The sequence below is a fragment of the Amphiprion ocellaris genome, chromosome 6, assembly GCF_022539595.1.
Source record: "Amphiprion ocellaris isolate individual 3 ecotype Okinawa chromosome 6, ASM2253959v1, whole genome shotgun sequence".
NCBI classification, from domain to species: domain Eukaryota; kingdom Metazoa; phylum Chordata; class Actinopteri; family Pomacentridae; genus Amphiprion; species Amphiprion ocellaris.
In genome coordinates this window covers 7,295,009-7,312,967 of record NC_072771.1, presented here as the reverse complement: position 1 = coordinate 7,312,967, position 17,959 = coordinate 7,295,009, and the positions used below count along the sequence as shown (strand labels likewise).

General features: G+C 42.2%; 1 protein-coding gene across 6 annotated transcripts in view; it reads left to right on the top strand.

The window, feature by feature from the left end:
- Window positions 1-17,959, top strand: part of tncb (tenascin Cb) — a 95,864-nt gene that overhangs the window by 55,934 nt on the left and 21,971 nt on the right. For 5 of the 6 annotated variants that reach the window (XM_023269448.3, XM_055011241.1, XM_055011240.1 and 2 more), the window contains 7 exons: window positions 1,473-1,736; window positions 1,819-1,934; window positions 2,431-2,584; window positions 8,015-8,284; window positions 9,492-9,677; window positions 11,437-11,526; window positions 13,954-14,217. In XM_023269448.3, coding sequence (XP_023125216.2) covers window positions 1,473-1,736; window positions 1,819-1,934; window positions 2,431-2,584; window positions 8,015-8,284; window positions 9,492-9,677; window positions 11,437-11,526; window positions 13,954-14,217 — 1,344 coding nt within the window. Of the gene's footprint in view, window positions 1-1,472; window positions 1,737-1,818; window positions 1,935-2,430; window positions 2,585-8,014; window positions 8,285-9,491; window positions 9,678-11,436; window positions 11,527-13,953; window positions 14,218-15,536; window positions 15,588-17,959 lie in introns of all 6 variants that reach the window. The other variant, XM_035947778.2, reaches the window with a different exon arrangement.

The window sequence follows — 17,959 nt, the reverse complement described above, 5'->3', positions numbered from 1 at the left end:
GGTATTCTGTGTGTAAAGTTTGTTGTCTAGAAGTCACTGCTCATTTTATTTTCCAGATTTTGTTGTTTTCTAAACCTTTTGGTAAGTAGGCATCTTCAGTTATTTTAAAAATGTGATCAGATAAAAATCACTTAACCTCACTGACAGCAAAAAAAAAAAAAAAAAAAAGCTTATTTCAAGCAAAAGAAAGCTCAACTCGCCCTTAAGTTTTTCATGTTTCACTCTGACCTGGTGATGGGGACAAGAGGTTTGTATTTCAAAATAAAAAAAAAAGTGTCTGTGAGCCATAGAGTCCAAAACAGTTCCAGCTGCTAGTGACACGTAGAAATAGAACAAACAAACAAACTGTTGGATTTCCAATAAACACAGTGATTTCTTTGTCCTATACTGAGTTTTTCAACTTCATAGACACACTAAGGTGATTTGAGTGTTCACTTAACAAAACATAAAATACAAAACTAAAAAAATAATAATATTGATGAGGATCTATTAATGTGTCTTCCAGCACATTATTACTCAGCTAACATTTAGTCACCTAATAAACTCCAGTCATTGGTTTATATCGGCAAAATATATTCAAAGAACATTTTTATTTGATAGTACAAATTATTGCATTTGTTCCCCGCAGCATGAATGAAAAATGTTCCTATTTAATGTTATTGTCAGACGGTGACAGATGAGATTTGATTTCCCGATTCGACCATCAACGCTGTGAAGTGAGGATTTGGTTTCTATTAGCTTGGCTATTTTCTGAAAAAAAAAATCCCAAGGAAAATGTTAAAATGTGGTTTTGGAAATTGCTGATTGCCCTTGGTGAGGAGTCAAGGGTGAATCTGCATCGGGGGAATAGTCAGAAAGTTCCACAGAGCTCAGGTTACGCTACAGATTATAGGGAATAAACTGTGTGCAAAATAGAGTCCAGGGTTCAGACTGAAGAATGCATTAGAATGAATGAAAACAACACTACATCATGTGTTAAAACTTACATTTCTTAAACTAAGTTTATGCTAGCCAGTGGAACATCCATTTTTTGTAGTACTGATAATGCCACTTGGAAAACCGTTGGACATATTGAGCCAGGATTTTATATTTTTTTGTAAAACAATTAATTTTTAAAAAATGCAGCTTTGAGTTTTCTCTACTTCACCTCCATAGAAGAGCAGAACTTTATGTTACAGTGAAAAATGAGCCCAGAGTGCAGAACCGTCCAGGACCTTTATTTTAGAGGTCCTCTCCATTTTGAAGAGACCACTTTGGAGGGAAAACCTACTGAAGTTTTGATTGTGTGTCCCTCAGCTCAAGTCTCTCTTTGCTTATTGGGATGAGGTGAACTTTCCTTGGGTCTGGACCCATGAAGATTCTATTTCATGTTATCTCTCTCTCGTTTGTCTTCATCAAGTCACATTTGAAACTTTTATGCAAGATGTTTGCAGTGTTGGTATGGATTAGTGACTTTCAGGTTCTCTCTACAGTGTCTCCACCCAAGGACCTAACAGTGGTGGAGGTCACCCCAGAGTCGGTGGACCTGTCCTGGGAAAACGAAATGCGTGTGACGGAGTACCTGATCACCTATGTGCCCACGGCCGCTGGAGGTCTGGAGCTGGACATGCGTGTGCCCGGTGACCAGAAGATGGCCACTGTTCGGGAGCTGGAGCCCGGCGTGGAGTATCTGATCAGCGTCTATGCTGTGCTCAGCAACAAGAAGAGTGTTCCTGTCAGCGCTAGAGTGGCAACACGTAAGTGGCAGCTGTCCATTTTTAAAATGCAGTTTATACACTGAAATGAACTGTTTTTAGACTTTCCCGATTTGCTTGTCAGATCTTCCTGAGCCTGAGGGACTCAAGTTCAAGTCAGTGCGGGAGACATCGGTGGAGGTGCAGTGGGACCCGCTGGACATCCCCTTCGATGGTTGGAACCTCATCTTCAGAAACACAGTGAGTTAATGGAGCCTCTGTGTTCCTCCTACCACAGCCTCAGTTATTATCCACATTTTTCTCTGGTGGAAATTCTATATGACCCACTGCAGACCCCCTACTTCAATTTTAGTAATAGCCTAATGTGCATACATGAGGATCAGGGTGAGTATCAGCTGGAAAATACTTTAGCCGAGCCAGAAGGCAAAACACAGCAGTTAAAACTGTTAGCAAGTCCTGACAGCTCCAATGAGCGTACAACACAGAGTGAATGTTACTTTGTTTAAGGCTTTATTTTCCTTTCTGAGTGCTCATAGAAACCTTTCCAAACACTGCTACTGGGATCTGCTAAAAGACACACTCTATTAAACCAAATTCCCTGTCAACGCTTAAGTCCAAACGCCACCCAGAATGCCTTTATGTATGATTTGGCTGTTTTTTTTCAGCTCACTCTGCACATTATGCACTGACTAGTCTTTGTAGTGTCTGATGACTGCTGTTTTTTCGGTGCTGGCAGAAAGAGGAGGACGGTGAGATCCTTAACTCCCTTGGCCGCCCAGAGACCACCTTTGAGCAGTCTGGCCTGGGTCCAGGCCAGGAGTATGAGGTCAAACTGGAGGTGGTGAAGAACAGCAAGCGTGGACCGCCTGCCTCCAAGAACGTCGTCACAAGTAAGTGTATACATTCACGCTGCTAATTGGCTTATCAGTCTTTTGTGTTAGACTCACTGGTAGGGGAATGGAGAAGATCTACTCAGTCTGCTGCTCTAGGAACAGAGTTAATATATGTACATTAAATGTTCAAAAGTTTGGGGTCACTTAGAAATGTCCTTATTTTTGAAAGAATGACTATTCTAGCTGGAAACAGCTGATTTTTAATGGAATATCTCCATAGGGGTACAGAGGAACATTTCCAGCAACCATCACTCCTGTGTTCTAATGCTACATTGTGTTAGCTAATGGTGTTGAAAGGATCATTGATGATTAGAAAACAAATGGATAATAAATAAAAGTGAATTAATAAAAGTGTGAGTTTTCATGGAAGAAATTGTCTGGGTAACCCCAAACTTTACATATATGTATATACACACACACACACACACACACACACACACACACACACACACACACACACACACACACACACACACACACACACACACACACACACATATATATATATATACAAAATGACTTTGTATTGCAGCAGGACGGCAAATATTTTTAGAGTATCTTTGGTGCTTATTGAGCCATGGATGTCTAAATTTGAAAAAAATAATTACTTGCAACCTTTCAGTGTTTTTCCCCATATTTTCTGAATGTATCTGACAAAAATCCCCATGAAATGGTCGGCCAGAGTCTTGTAGAATAAGTGCACACCAGTCCCTATAACTAAGATGACAGGTTTACAGCATTGCCTTCTTGAACCCTAAAACTTTTGGGTTTTGAGGTGGGAAAGTTTGAAAAAACTGTTGGTAATGACACAAAATAGCTCTATTTCCACCTTCAACATTTACACTTGACACCTAGAAAATGTCAGTCCAATTTTTACTCTTTTTTCCCACTGGTTCTGATGTTTCTACCAGATCCTGTAAAATAGATGGGTGCTGTCTTATTGCTGCCTTTTTCTCACTGCACAAATACTTCCCTCTGTTGTTGGTTAGTTTACTTTCTTAGACTCACTTGCAAACTTCGTAGCCATACTATGAATGATTTCTTCAACGAGCTGCCAGTGAGTTGAAGCAGGAACATTATTTTACATTATAGTACATCTCTACCATTGAGGATGATATTGTACTAACTGGACAACATTGCCTTGAGACAACAAATGGAAAATTATTGATTAGGAATATATATAGAGATATATAGATATACAGCCTGTAGCAGAAATCTTCAGGCAAAAAGAGATGGGTAATAGGAAATTATGTAAGTCATGAGAAATTGTGTGTCCTCAAATGTTCGTCTGCCCAAGCTTATCATTCTTGATACCAGTACATATTTTACCCCCCGCGACCCTCAAACTATGCAGGATTTTCAGAAACATGTTGTTACAACCAAGGTTTTACCCCTGACTGATGGATTCCAGAAATGAACATCAATAACTTGAACTCTGTGCTAAAAATAAAACATATATATCAAATAATTGTAATCCCAATTTCTATTCGCTATTAATCCTAACTACTGTATTAAAAGACATTCACAGCAGAATAAGTCTGAACTTGTTTTTCACCATCTGGACTCAGTGCTGCAGATTGAGAGAGTGAGACTTTCTGAAATAGAAGTCACTTAGAGCTGTCAGAGTTAAATGCTAAAACAGGTGTCCTTATATACCTTGCGTAGGTTCATTGGTTGCTGTATCTGGGTTATCCGTCTTGCTACTTGTGAGTATTGAAAAGAGACTGACCTGTCTAGGGTTAGAACTCTAGCCCTAACCCCGTGTCTCCTGTCTTCACCCTAAGTCAACTGGAATAGATTCAAGCCCCCCAGCGACACGAATGAGGATTAAGGTGTAAAGATAATGGATGGATGGATGGATGGATGGATGGACAGATAAACGGATGGATGATGGATGGATGGATGGATGGATGGATGGATGGATGGTGGATGGATGGATGGATGGATGGATGGATGGATGGATGGATGGATGGATGAATGATGGATGGATGGTGGATGGATGGATGGATGGATGGATGGATGGATGGATGGATGGATGGATGGATGAATGATGGATGGATGGATGTACCCTGAGTGATTAGCTCATTAGATGTCGCTGCATTGTTGTGATTCAGCAGGAGCAATAAAAAGAGCTTTGGGTTTCCAGCCCTATTGGCAAGTTATGAGATATCTCCATTGCTCTATCAGGCTATAAAACCCTAAGGCTCGTAAGAGTGAGGAGCTCAGAGCTGGAGATCAATATAAAGAGATGAAACAGGCATGAATTCATGGATTCACCTGCCAGACCAGCCACCAACCACCAGACTTTTCTTCTGTGTCTTGGCCTGGGTTGAGTTAAAACGCTGCTCTGACCCTACTTTAAGCTGTTAAATATGTATTTTCTTTAAAAGTAAGACTCCGTGTCTGGCTTCTCAGGCTGAAACTTAAGCCTGAACTCAAACTGTGCTCACTGTTACCCCAGGGAAACTTCTCTTTTAACAGAGCAAATTCAACAGGCGCAGCAACATCCCCCACATTCAGCACTAAGTTTAATAAATGGCCGCTCCATTCGGGCCTTTTCTTCGCTTATTTATGATGTGAGAATGGTCTGTATGGAAATACCATTAGAGACCTGCCATAAACTTTTCTTATACACACAGCAGTAAAAGCAGGTAAATGTCTGGTTGTGGTTCTGTCTAGTCAATAAAGTGTAAAGCACAATTTTACTTTTTGTTAAATTTCTGAAGTGGCATGTATAGTTCAAGCAGAGGAAAGAGTGCTGTGAGTTGGTGTGTGTCCTGTAGTGCTTCTGTGTCGTCATGGTTGGATGCTTTGGATTATTATTCCAAAGAAAAGTGCACCCTAAACTAGAAATTTACATTTTAATAATGAAATACCCAAGAGGATGTACAAACAGTAAAATTCAAATACTTTCTAGCATTTTTGGGAACTGTGCAGCTGCATATTGCTGCCACTGTTTCTCATTGAACCTTTTTTTAATATAATATAACAAAATGAGTGGATCCATTGTTCTGAGCATCACATGCACTTAATTAACCAACTTTCTTCACTACACGGTTTTATCACCTGTCATGTAAACATGCAATAAAGACCTCAGAGCAAAAATCCAGCGCAGCAAAGTGAACACACTTGGAACACCTGGGACCACTGAAACAGATGATTTTCATGGTTATAAAATGACCTGTGGACATCAGGACCTTCTCAGTTTTGGTCTTATGGGATGTGTCTATCTGTATGTCTGTATCATGGCTCCACATGGAAAAGAATTCCCAGAGGATTTAAAAAAGCTGATTGTGATACTTCAGAAAAATGATACAGGAAGATCTGTAACAAACGAAAGATTGTTCTAAATAGTTGATTTGAGTGGCTTGGTGGTTAGCACTGTTGCCTTACAGCTAGAAGATCCCTGGTTCACATCCTGGCTTTCCTGGGATCTTTCTACATGGAGTTTGCATGTTCTCCCTGTGCATGTGTGGGTTTTCGCTCTCACAGTCCAGAAACATGCTGAGGTTAATTGGTGATTCTAAATTGTCTGTAGGTGTGAATGTGAGTGTGATTGTTTGTCTCTCTATGTGTAGCCCTGTGATAGACTGTTACCTGTCCAGGTGTCCCCTGTCTTCACCCTCAGTCAGCTGGGATAGACTCCACCCCCCATGACCCTGATGAGGATTAAGAGGTGTATAGATGATGGATGTAGATATAATAATAGATAATGGACGGATGTAGATTTTCTGTAATAATGAGGATGGTTTGTAGTACTAATACTATTGTAATACTAACACAAAATCTGTGTGCAGTTTAACCAAAATGTCCTAATGGACACATCTGGAAACACCTTGTTACACAACAAAAGACAAATGAAGTAAACATTTGTGATATTCTGCGTTCACCCGTGTACACGCATGTCAGCACTGCTTGGATTATGAGGTTCAGAGTTCTTCATGTCACTCAGCCTCTCTAAATGTCTCCCATCATACCGGCTTGTGGGCACATACTGTGGGATTTGCATGCTGAGGGGCTAATTGTGTCAAGTGAGTCCCTCCGTTCTCCACTCTCTCCTCCCCCCGTCCAACCCAAGCCCTCCATGTGTGGGAGGTACCAGTCAGTCAAGCAGGCAGGCTCAGAGGGATGCTGGCCTCCCAGGAGAATGGTATTGTGACACCAGAATGACACTCTCGCAGCCTCCCCGGAAGACAAATCTGTGTTAAGCTCAAACGCAGATTCTTCATTTTATCAGCCCTGCACAGAGGATTGACTTTCCTGAAGTTGCTTGCGTGTGACAAATCAATTTGAGCGGCAGCGAAAAGGCGCCCTTCATGGGGCTGCGATTTGATCTGTAAATAGTTTGAATAACCTCATAAATGCAAGTGTGGTGTCACATTTGCATTCATGCTTTCAGTGCTGAAATGGCTGCATTCATGTATGTAACAGCGATGTTAGAGCCTCCTCCCCACACCCACTCTCCTGACTCCACCACATGCTTCCTCCTTTCCAGGCCTCTGGTCAGGGTCAGGGGTCAGATCCGTCAGTGGTGGAGCAGAATGTGACCAGGATTAAAAATGTTCCTTACTGGAAACAAACACAACGCAAACACAAACACACAGTTTGACTGTATCTCAGCCTTTTTGAAAATCATTTACTTTGATTTCCTAAACAACAGTCAGTGTTTTTTTGGAACGTGCTCATCTTCACACTGTATAATCCAACTGAGTTCTGGAGTTGCACACAATTTTAGTCTTTGTTACCTATTTATTTCTAAATAACATATTTGAAAATGTAAGATTTATTGTTAGTATAAATTTCACTTGAGTTTAATGCTATTATTAAGTAGAACAGGAAACAAATAGAAAAGGCCATGTCAAAATCATTCAAAAGATTTACCTCAACAAGGCTGTAAATTGAAATATCTAAATCAAGCTTCCTTCTTCACAGAAACATTTTACTTCTACTAATGGTGCTAATAGTTCCACATCAGACCTTGATTAAGACTTTGCTAGAAATTGCAAAATTACTTTAAAGCTGCACTAATCAATGCTTTTATATTTCCAGTGGGTCTGATGAGTAAATGCAATGTAAAACGCGAATAGTGAAAAACCCACCAGTGATTGTAACACAACTCTTTTTTAGCATCTTTAAGCCTTTTGTTTTGATTTAACGGCTCACAACTTTACTATTTTCAACAGAAAACATGTAAAAACTGTAATTACACTGAAAGCTTAGCGTTAATAAAGACAAAGGTAACAACAGGTCGATGAACAAGAAACACGTTCTTCACTTCAGATATTGCTGCTTTAAGCTTAGCTGTACAAACAAATCTGTAATATTTATGTGTCATCAAATTTCACCATCTGTGCATTTAGAAATATTGGAATTTTTCTGACCGGATCCCTTTAACAGCCACCACTATTCCCCCCTCTGCCCCTCCAGTGATCGATGCCCCCAGCCAGGTGGACGTGCGCGATGTGACCGACACGACGGCACTGGTGACCTGGTTCCAGCCCGTGGCGGACGTGGATGGGGTCAGAGTCTCCTACGGGCCCAACTCTAACCCTGCCGCTCGCAGCGTGGTGGAACTGTCCTCCACCGACACCCAGTACCACCTGGGAGGCCTCACCCCCGACACCCAGTATGAGGTGTCCCTGACGGCTCGGAGGGGCGACCAGGCCAGCATTCCTATCTATGAATCTTTCCTTACAGGTGAGGTAACAACAACTAGATGTGCTGAGTGTTTCAGACCAAAAAAAAAAGAAAGAATATTCTATAATATGACGTTCTTCCTGAAGAACAACAGTCAGCCATTAGCTGTTTATTACAGCCAGGTTTAATGAGCTGCTGTGTGTCGGCTGAGGGGGGTGGAGGGGTGGGAGCTGGACCACACATGCTTCACTTATGGCTATATGTTTACAAGGAGGATATTCTGCTGAGGTGGGTACCTGGATATGTGTGTGTTCCTTGAGGGCCCAGTGTCCTCACAAGTATAGACAGATAGTTTGGTTGGGTTCCTGGATCAGGGTGGAGGCTCTGGTCTTCCTTTGGTTGCTCTGTCTGTCATAAAAACCTTTTTTTAAAAACAAAAAACTAACAAAAAAAAAATCTTCACCACACAACAATTTATGCAATCTGTATCTGACTGTAGACTCAACACTTCTCTCATCACATCTTGTGATTTCATTTTTAGGTTCTGGGAGATGTATTTTTACATTAAACTCTCTTTTAATTTCCAAATCATGGACAAATTTGCTGCGGTATGAATCTACGCCACTTGTAGATGATTTACCTCACAGTGACATGATTTATTTCAAGTAATTTGGAGATGTTTTTAAATCCCTTGCCAGACTCATTGGCATCCACAGTCTTTCAGTGTCAGAGGTTGCAGAACATCAGGTTCCACTGTTAGACTTTCTTCATCTGCTGGTACGCCAGGCTTGCTAGGGTCTGCATGACCGAAATTTTGCCGTCTATCTAAGTCTGCAAGAGTCTGCATGGGCCCATTCATGTGCATCCAGAACTTTTATCTGTGTGGAAACTGTGCTACCAGGGCAGTAGTGCACATGTTCACCGGCAGCATGTGTGGAATAGGCAGACGTATATAATAGAACCGAAGTGCAACCGCTTAACAAGAGTAGGATGAGGGATTTCAAATACAATATAAATATCATCACATCTAATGAGTCTGCAAAACAAGCATCCAAAATATTAATATTTTTTGGGAGCATGCTCAGTTGTCACACTGGGAAACAAGTCTTTTTTTCTGGACAGGCTTCAGCCCCTTTTGACCCTTTACAGAATAAAGTGGGTATAGCTACTGGATGGATGGGAAGGCGCTACCTTTGGTTTAGATGGTCCGGTTACATGCAGGTTGGGGTAAGGCTGCAACTATCTAAAGTCCATTTCTGTGTTGTAGACCTGGACGCCCCCAGAGACCTGCAGACGGTGGAGCTGACAGACGAGAGCATCACTCTGGAGTGGAAGAACAGCCAAGCACACGTGGACAACTACCGCATCAAGTATGGACCTCTGTCTGGAGGCGACCATGGAGAGCTGCTGTTCCCCCCAGGACCCAAGGACTCCACCCAGGCCAAGATCACCGGTACTGCATCCCAGAGTCTAATTCACACACAAACACCCACCCAGATTGACATCACTACTGTCCAATAAGTTAGCATTGTAAAATATCTATAGTCTGCAGACCCACTATTTTCCAGTGTCGGTAACATTGGTAGGGACTTGGAAAAAGGTTATATATGATCATTTTTTTTATTTAAAAAAAAAAAAAAAATCCAATGATGAGTCATGATATTGTAGCTTTATTATACTGCACAGGAGACGTTGGCCGTGGCTGTACTGTGTCCATAGAGGTGGAAGAGTTCATATTACCATGTTAAATTAGCTTGTAGTTAGAAAAATGTGACAGGGGCAAAAACACCCACAAACAGCTTGAAGATGGAAGAGTTAATACAACTTACTGCAGCCATTAATTACAACTTAACAATCAATAAAGCCAGTGGTTAAAACTCATCAATCCCTGATGAAGGAGTGCTCTATTAAAAAATGTTATCAGGGTTTTGTTTCTCCCTGGCAGTCCAGATGGTGTTTTTATAAGTGGCTTATAACTGATATATAACAGGCATCAGTAGATGTTTGTTAGCCAGTAATAAAGCCATTAGCGCTCTTCTGTTATGTGAGACATTTCATTGGGAGATGCTGTGTTCAGGCTCGGCTGTTTTCATTCTGTTGCTGCTCTGCGATCACATTGTCTCATTATCACTTTGCATCCAAATGACACAGCTGAAAAGCTTCTGTGGAAAAAAAATACAGTGTGAAGTGTTTGTTCTCCTAATTCTTGGGGTGAGTGTTTGTGGTGCGCCCTTTTAAACGGTCAGTGTTATTTTCAGCCGGCTCGTTCTCCGAAATTGGTCGTCTTTGTTTTGTGTCGTGAAATGTTTGCCGGTCTACAAAAGGCCTACTTTATTAGAAACCCACCCAGGAGGGGTTTGGCATTCACACATTAAATGGAATAACACTGCCGCTTGTTTCACTGCAAGGTTTTGCTCAAACAAAAAAGCGGCCGTGTTTTCATCTTTCTGCACCGCTGACATTAAAAAGCCATGCTTTGAGGCGGATGTCTTTTTTTCTTGGTTTGTTTCGGCGCTGTGTGCTGCAGCATGGCAGGATTAAACACCATGAGAAACACACTGAAAAAAAACATCCAAAAACGGGCTCGTAGTGTCTTTGTCTGGCCCAGTTCTTTGTCCTTGGGAGGCCCATCCCATGAAAATAAAGCACTGTGTCCATTCAGCTGACGTCCCCCTCCGCTCCACACCTCAGCACTTCTTTCACACACTTATTATCTGTAATTGCCTTCACGCTCGTGATTTTATTGATAATGAGTTTCCTGGGCATTAGGTGTAATTTCATGCTGCAAGACTCTGTGTGCGATGACCTCTGTGGGAGTTAATAAAGGAATTAGAGGCGATCAGACCGAAAGAGGGCTTAATTGTGGAGACCAAAGGGCCTCTGGAGCCCGCTGTATCATAGCGAGTAGTGTTCCTGCTCCGCGACAAGGACCCTATAGATCCATCAATGCAAATACAGCGCTGATGTTCCACGGTGAGCACAGGCTCACCATGAAATGCAATTAGGCTACAATCTATTGTGCAATCAAGCCACAAGAGAGCATTTTTGTGTTTGCCATAGGCAACGGAGCCATTAGCTGAAACAGCTGGCCACTTGACTAAAGGGGCTCCCCACCGTTCATTTGTCGACACCTCAGTGGAATTGTACAAACAAAACATGACATAGCTTTTTATCTCTGTATCACAGTGCTTTTATGTCACCCTGTCCTGCAGGCCTGAGACCCGGTACAGAGTATGGGATGGGTGTGACGGCGGTGAAAGATGAGCGGGAGAGTCTGCCCACAACCACCAACGCAGTGACTGGTGAGATCCTGTGGTTTTAATGTCATTCACATTACAGGGAATTTTTTTTGTGATAGGTATTCATTGATATTACCACTTAGTGAACACAAACTTTTCTCCAATCAGACAATAACTGAAAGCAAAGCAAATAAAAAAAAGAATTTTATACATCTCATTGGGTGTCAGTATAATGTATTGGGAGTCCTACCTGTCCTATGTTCAGTTCCCTCAGGGTGCCTTCACACTTCATGTCATTCACTCAGATTTGACGACTGAACCGTTGTCAGCTAACCAGTCAGCCCTGTCTCCTGAAAATGATGTTTCTATACAGATAAAGTGCATTCTCTGTTGCTTTTTGTGTAAATCGTATGATGCATCATAGGCTGCACGATGTCTCTGCGGTTAGCACTGTGGCCTCACAGCTAGTAGATCCCCGGTTCGTGTCCCGGCCTTCCTGGGATCTTCCTGCATGGAGTCTCCATGTTCTCCTGTACATGTGTGGATTTTCTCCAGGTTCTCCATCTTCCTCCCACAGTCCACAAACATGCTGAGGTTAATTGGTGATTCTAAATTGTCTGTAGGTGTGAATGTGAGTGTGATTGTTTGTCTCTATGTGTAGCCCTGTGATAGACTGTTACCTGTCCAGGTGAACCCTGCCTTTACCCTCAGTCAGCTGGGATAGACAATTACAGAGAATTGATTGATAGATATCACAAAGATGTGTCAGGGTTCAGCCAACCACTCATATGTTAGATGGGGTGGGGGGGGGCGACTTGTTAACCGGTTAGTTCAGAAAACCTACCCACGCAGTTTTGGTGTTTAAACCTAACCAAAATGCAACTGAAAACTAAAGCCAAAAGCTAAACAAGTAAAAACACGAACCCGTGTGGATTTTGACATGTAGTCAGTGTCACTGATCTGCTCGTTACATAACAAAAAGATTTCAAAACACATGTAGCTGGGTTTCTATGAATAAAAACATCTTCCATTTCAACAAAGGTGGACTTATTTCAACTGCTCTGGACATGATTATTATGTTTGTGCCACCACTGGAAAACTAGCAGCTAACGGCATCTTTCCATTGGTTTTATTTGCAATTGCACTGCCTATAAAATGAGCTTGTAGCAACACGGAGCCACATTATCGCACCAGGTCATAGCAGCAGTGCACCTCATCAGAACAGATAATGTCTCATTCTGAGCAAGATGTTCTAAACCACACAGCCATGCCTGCATAAAGATGGAGATTACTTATCACTTAACAAAAATTGTCTCCCCACCACTGCATAGGTCTGGATTATTACTGAAGCTTTAGTCGTCATCGATCTTGTTTCATATTTTCCTGACATTTTTACAGTTCATTAGTAAGTTGAAAGATGACAGGAAAAGAGGCAGCGAGAGATACAACAGTTCATCTTTGCACCTCAAGGTCAACGTATTGACCCCTGGCTGATAGAGACAGCCCTTTTTGGGTTTTATGCTTGAGAGTTTTCAGTTTCTTAGCCTTCTTTGCTGCAATTGTTCCGATTCTTCTGAGGATCAAATGCTTTGTCCTCGAGATTTGTGCAAGTTGCTGCTCACTGGACTGGTGTAGTTTATGCATCCATCCATCTATTATCTATACACCACTTAATCCTAATCAGGGTCATGGGGGCTGGAGTCTATCCCAGCTGACTTAGGGTGAAGGCAGGGGACACCTGGACAGGTAACAGTCTATCACAGGGCTACACATAGAGACAAACAATCACACTCACATTCACACCTACAGACAATTTAGAATCACCAATTAACCTCAGCATGGTTTTGGATGTTTCATGTCCCCAGAGCTAGTCGGGTTGTGGGGGGGGGAGTTGCTTCCCCAAGCGAAGGAGTTCAAGTACCTCTGGATGTTGTCCATGAGTGATGGGAAAATGGAGTAAGAGATGGACATGCAGACTGGTGCTCCAGCAGCAGTAATGTAGGCGTATCAAACCGTCATGGTGAAGAAGGAGCTTCCCCAACCTGACCCCAGATAAATGGAAGAAAATGGATGGATGTTTTTGGACTGTGGGAGGAAGCTGGAGAACCTGGAGAAAACCCACACATGTACAGGAGAACATGGAGACTCCATGCAGGAAGATCCCAGGAAGGCCGGGACACGAACCAGAGATCTTCTAGCTGCAAGACAACAGTGCTAACCACCAAGCCACTGTGCATACCTAGTTTATGCATGCTGTACCTTTTTTCTTCAAAATATTTCATTTCAAATCCCGTGTCCACTGTAATGATGTCTTTTTTTTTGTCAATTCTGCTCTTTTCTTTCCAAACCTCTGCTAACTGCCCTGTTCTTCCTCTCTATCAAATCAAACTATGAAAGCATTCAGCACCTGAGAGGCAAAAAAAATCGATATTATAGTTTAAAACAAATTCATCTCTAGTATCAAACCTCTCCACCTCTCTAACTCACCAGCCCTGGATGCCCCCAAAGAGCTGACTGTGGTGGAGGTGACAGAGACCACCATGATCCTGGAATGGAAGCGACCCCTGGCCAAACTGGACTCCTACAGACTGGTCTACATTTCTGCCGATGGCCACCGGGCTGAAGACGTGGTTCCAAGCAGCTCTGAGTCTCACACCCTGAGGGCCCTGACGCCCGGCATGCTGTACACCATCAGCATCACTGCAGAGAGGGGCCGCAGGACCAGCGTACCCGCCACCATCTCAGCACCCACAGGTCAGCGCTGCCACAACATGCTTCTGAAAGCCGTGTTCCCAACTACACAGTAGGGCCGTGTTTGACATTTCAGAGTGTCTGAAATGTCTGGCAGCAAACGGTGCAGGACAGAGGAAGCAGAGAAAGGTTTATGTTATCCTGTTGGCATTTATTCCAACGTAGCGCTGACATTTCAGATACCCAGATAAGATTTAGGGTGCAGGCTATTTTAACACAGTCTCAGCAATCCTAAATCAGAGTGTACAATTTTCTATGCTTCATTGGATTTTTTATGAAAAATTAAAAACCTCTTATTTTCTCACTTAATCTAGTGGTATGTTTTCATGCAGATAGTTTTGAAAAGACCATCCTGGTAAACTTGGATATAACCAAAACATCTCTACTGCTTCAAGTTTTTGTGAAACTACAAAAAAGAAAAAAAAGTCCCTTTTTTTGTAGATTATCCACAAAAAAAGTAGGAATTTAGCACATTTTAGCTCATCTAGTTCTGCTATTATAGTCCACAGAGATACTGTTGATTTAATTTCATTGTTGCATTTCTGTTTGTAGGTATTCAGTCAGAATTTCAGCGAAACATTGAATGACCTTAGTGTCTACATGGTGCTCAGATCCAAACAGAAAACAGATCACATGACATTGTGTGGGTGACCCCAAACTGTTGAACGATAATGTACACATCCGGAGCATTGTGTGATTATCTCATTGTGGGCGCACAAAAGACAAGATTTCTGCAGGTTTTAGAGCTTTCTGCTGTATTTGGGCACCATTGATGTAAAGCATGTACAAATCAAAGCACCTTCAAAGTTTAGCGGCTACAACCTAAATTCCAACTCTTTTAATGATGAATTATGAAGGCGTGAGCCTCATTAGTAAGCATTAGTTTAAGTTCTATTTGTTCTATTTGTCTGCAATCACAAACTTCAGGCTACATACTGATATCCACGTAGAGATCTACACACAGACACTTGGGCGAGCTTGGGTGAAAGACAAAAATGACATCACAAGTACCTTTGTGGACACGTGGTCCTGAAAAGCATGAATGGGCCTTTATGCACCTCTGTCTGCACTACTGGCCACAATACTCACAGAACCTGTGGTCACTTATGTCACTTAAAAATATCTGCAAATCTGACCAGATAAACACAAAACTATCTGCATACCACTAGAATTAAATGAGACGTTAGCTCAGGCTGAGACTTGGCATGCGAGATCCTGAGTATCTTTATCCCACTGTTTCCATGAGGGTTCTAGCTGGTGGTACGGGGATAGAGAATAAGAGAAGTTTTCATTAACCATAGGTTCATTTTTTTGTCCTTCAGTACCGCAGCCAAACCGAGGCAATGAATTGAATTCATTGTTAGCTTCTCAATGTAAGTCACTGTGTCTCTACCCCCTCCTTCCCTCAGCAAGGCTCATTTATAGCATGTGGGATTATTTTTCTTTTTTCCCCATTTAAAAAAAAAAATAATTAAAACACGCCAAGACAAATGAGGTGACTGTGGCATAGTTTTCGTGCTGCGGCCAGGGTGCCTTCAAGACAAATATTTCAGAAGTAAATCTTCCAGTTATGCAACGAGTGCCCATTAAATGCATGGATGTGGGCAAAAATCAATACGGCATGAGGGAAAGGTTTGTACGCTTCAGAATAACTGCCTTTTGTTGCATTTATTTGTTTGGGATTGCATGCTGTCATAAAGAAGAGAATACAGACCTGTGTGTGTGTGTGTGTGTGTGTGTGTGTGTGTGTGTGGGTGTGTGTGCGCGTGGGTGTGTGTGAGTGAGCGTGCACGTGCATGTGTCTCCTCTTTACGTCCACTTGTGTGTGTGGTCATGTGTATCACGTATGATTGAGAGGCTGAGGAGCTAAAAAGATGGAGATAGAGTGAACATTTGGGGGGTGTTGTAGTGTGTGAGAGCGTGTGTGTGTGTGTGTGTGTGTGTGTGTGTGAGGTGTGGGGGGATCGTACGGACATGTGTGAACCCTGCACAATGTTCATTCATGTGATAATTGTTGGCGTGAGCCCCGCTCCCCTCTGGTTTTGTGCGATTTGACCACGATGAACTGTGGGTCTGTCAGATAAAAGGCCACATGCTGGGACTCCTGTTAAAACATTGTCTCCAAAATCAGCAGCCCTCTAATCCACAGCCTGGCCGATCCGCAGCCTTTATCGTCTCCAGACACGTAGCGCAAAACACAGATCACGCTCGTTTCACAGGAGGGGCTGGAGGGAAGAGGAGGGGTGAGGAAGGGAGGCTTCTGCTTGTACCTGAAAATCACTGAGAAGGATTAAGACCAAGAATTTGACATCAAGTGTTGCTGAGAAGAGCCACCGGAGTGACCTGCTGAGAGACATAATGCGCTTCTAAAAATGAAGATAATACTGAAACAAAACAATGTAATTAAAACAGGGAAATCAGCAAATACAGGATTGGATTGCCATAATTTAAACTAATGAGCCTACTGGAAGAGTTAGGCTCAGAGAACAATGACAAGAGGCTTACAGCCCAATTTGTACAAATGAAACACTGAACGCTGTTAAACAACCAACAGGGAGACCAAATGCAGTCTAATGCTCTAATCAGCTGTGCAAAAAAGTAGTCTAAAGTCTGTTGTATGATTGGTCGGCAGCACATAGCCAGAGTTGCCATCCCGTGGCCTCAGTCTCTGTCAAAAACTCTGAGTCAGATCTCAGATGTCAACCATCAGATCTGAACACACAGGATATCAGTTTCTGATGAATATGACCCAAGTGTCCATAAACACTCTTAGAAATCACAGAAAAGATGCTTCATGAAACTTGGATCACCAAGTTTGTAGGTTTGTTTCAGCATGAAAGTGATCCAGGGATAGTTGACTACTTCCTCCACTACCATTCAAAAGTCTGGGGTCACTTAGAAATGTCCTTATTTTTGAAAGAAAAGCAAGTTTTTTTTCAGTGAAGCTATATGAAATGAATGATAAATCCAGTGTAGACATTATTAATGTGATAAATGACTATTCTAGCTGGAAACAGCTGATTTTTAATGGAATATCTCCATAGAGGTACAGAGGAACATTTCCAGCAACCATCACTCCTGTGTTCTAATGCTACATTGTGTTAGCTAATGGTGTTGAAAGGCTAACTGATGATTAGAAAACCCTTGCACAGTTATGTTAGAATCTCTTCTTTCACTATTTTCAAACCAATACAGATGGTCTTTTTAGACGGTGGTGTATAGTGAAGACAAAAGATGAACTGCTTAAAGGAACTTTCGCATATTTCATTTTACGACATACTGTCAAATACAGACTCAAGAAATAGTGTAGGACTCATGTTATAGCCAACCGTGTAACTCACTGAGTCCACTGTAATGTTCTACTTTGTCACATCTGTCGATATCAGTGAAGGGTTTTAATGTGTAAGGTCACATTATCCAGAACGTTGCACATAATCTCAGTGTATCTTGCAACACTGCAGTCAGTTTCTACGTCCACAGGCTGGCATCAGTTTGGGCTTTGCGTCGGCTCATCTGACGTCACGGTTATTGTACTGCATGGACCGTAAACACAGGAGGAATGGAGATCAGAAAGCATGAACAAAGCAAGATCATTGTCCTGCATGCACTGACATGATCTGTGCTGCAGCTTGGAAACATGCGGACCCTGAATGAACGAGTGTGTATCAAATGGAAGATATCCGAATGAAACGGTGATATCTCAGGGGACCATTTGATTTATCATGACACTCATCTTTAACTGCAT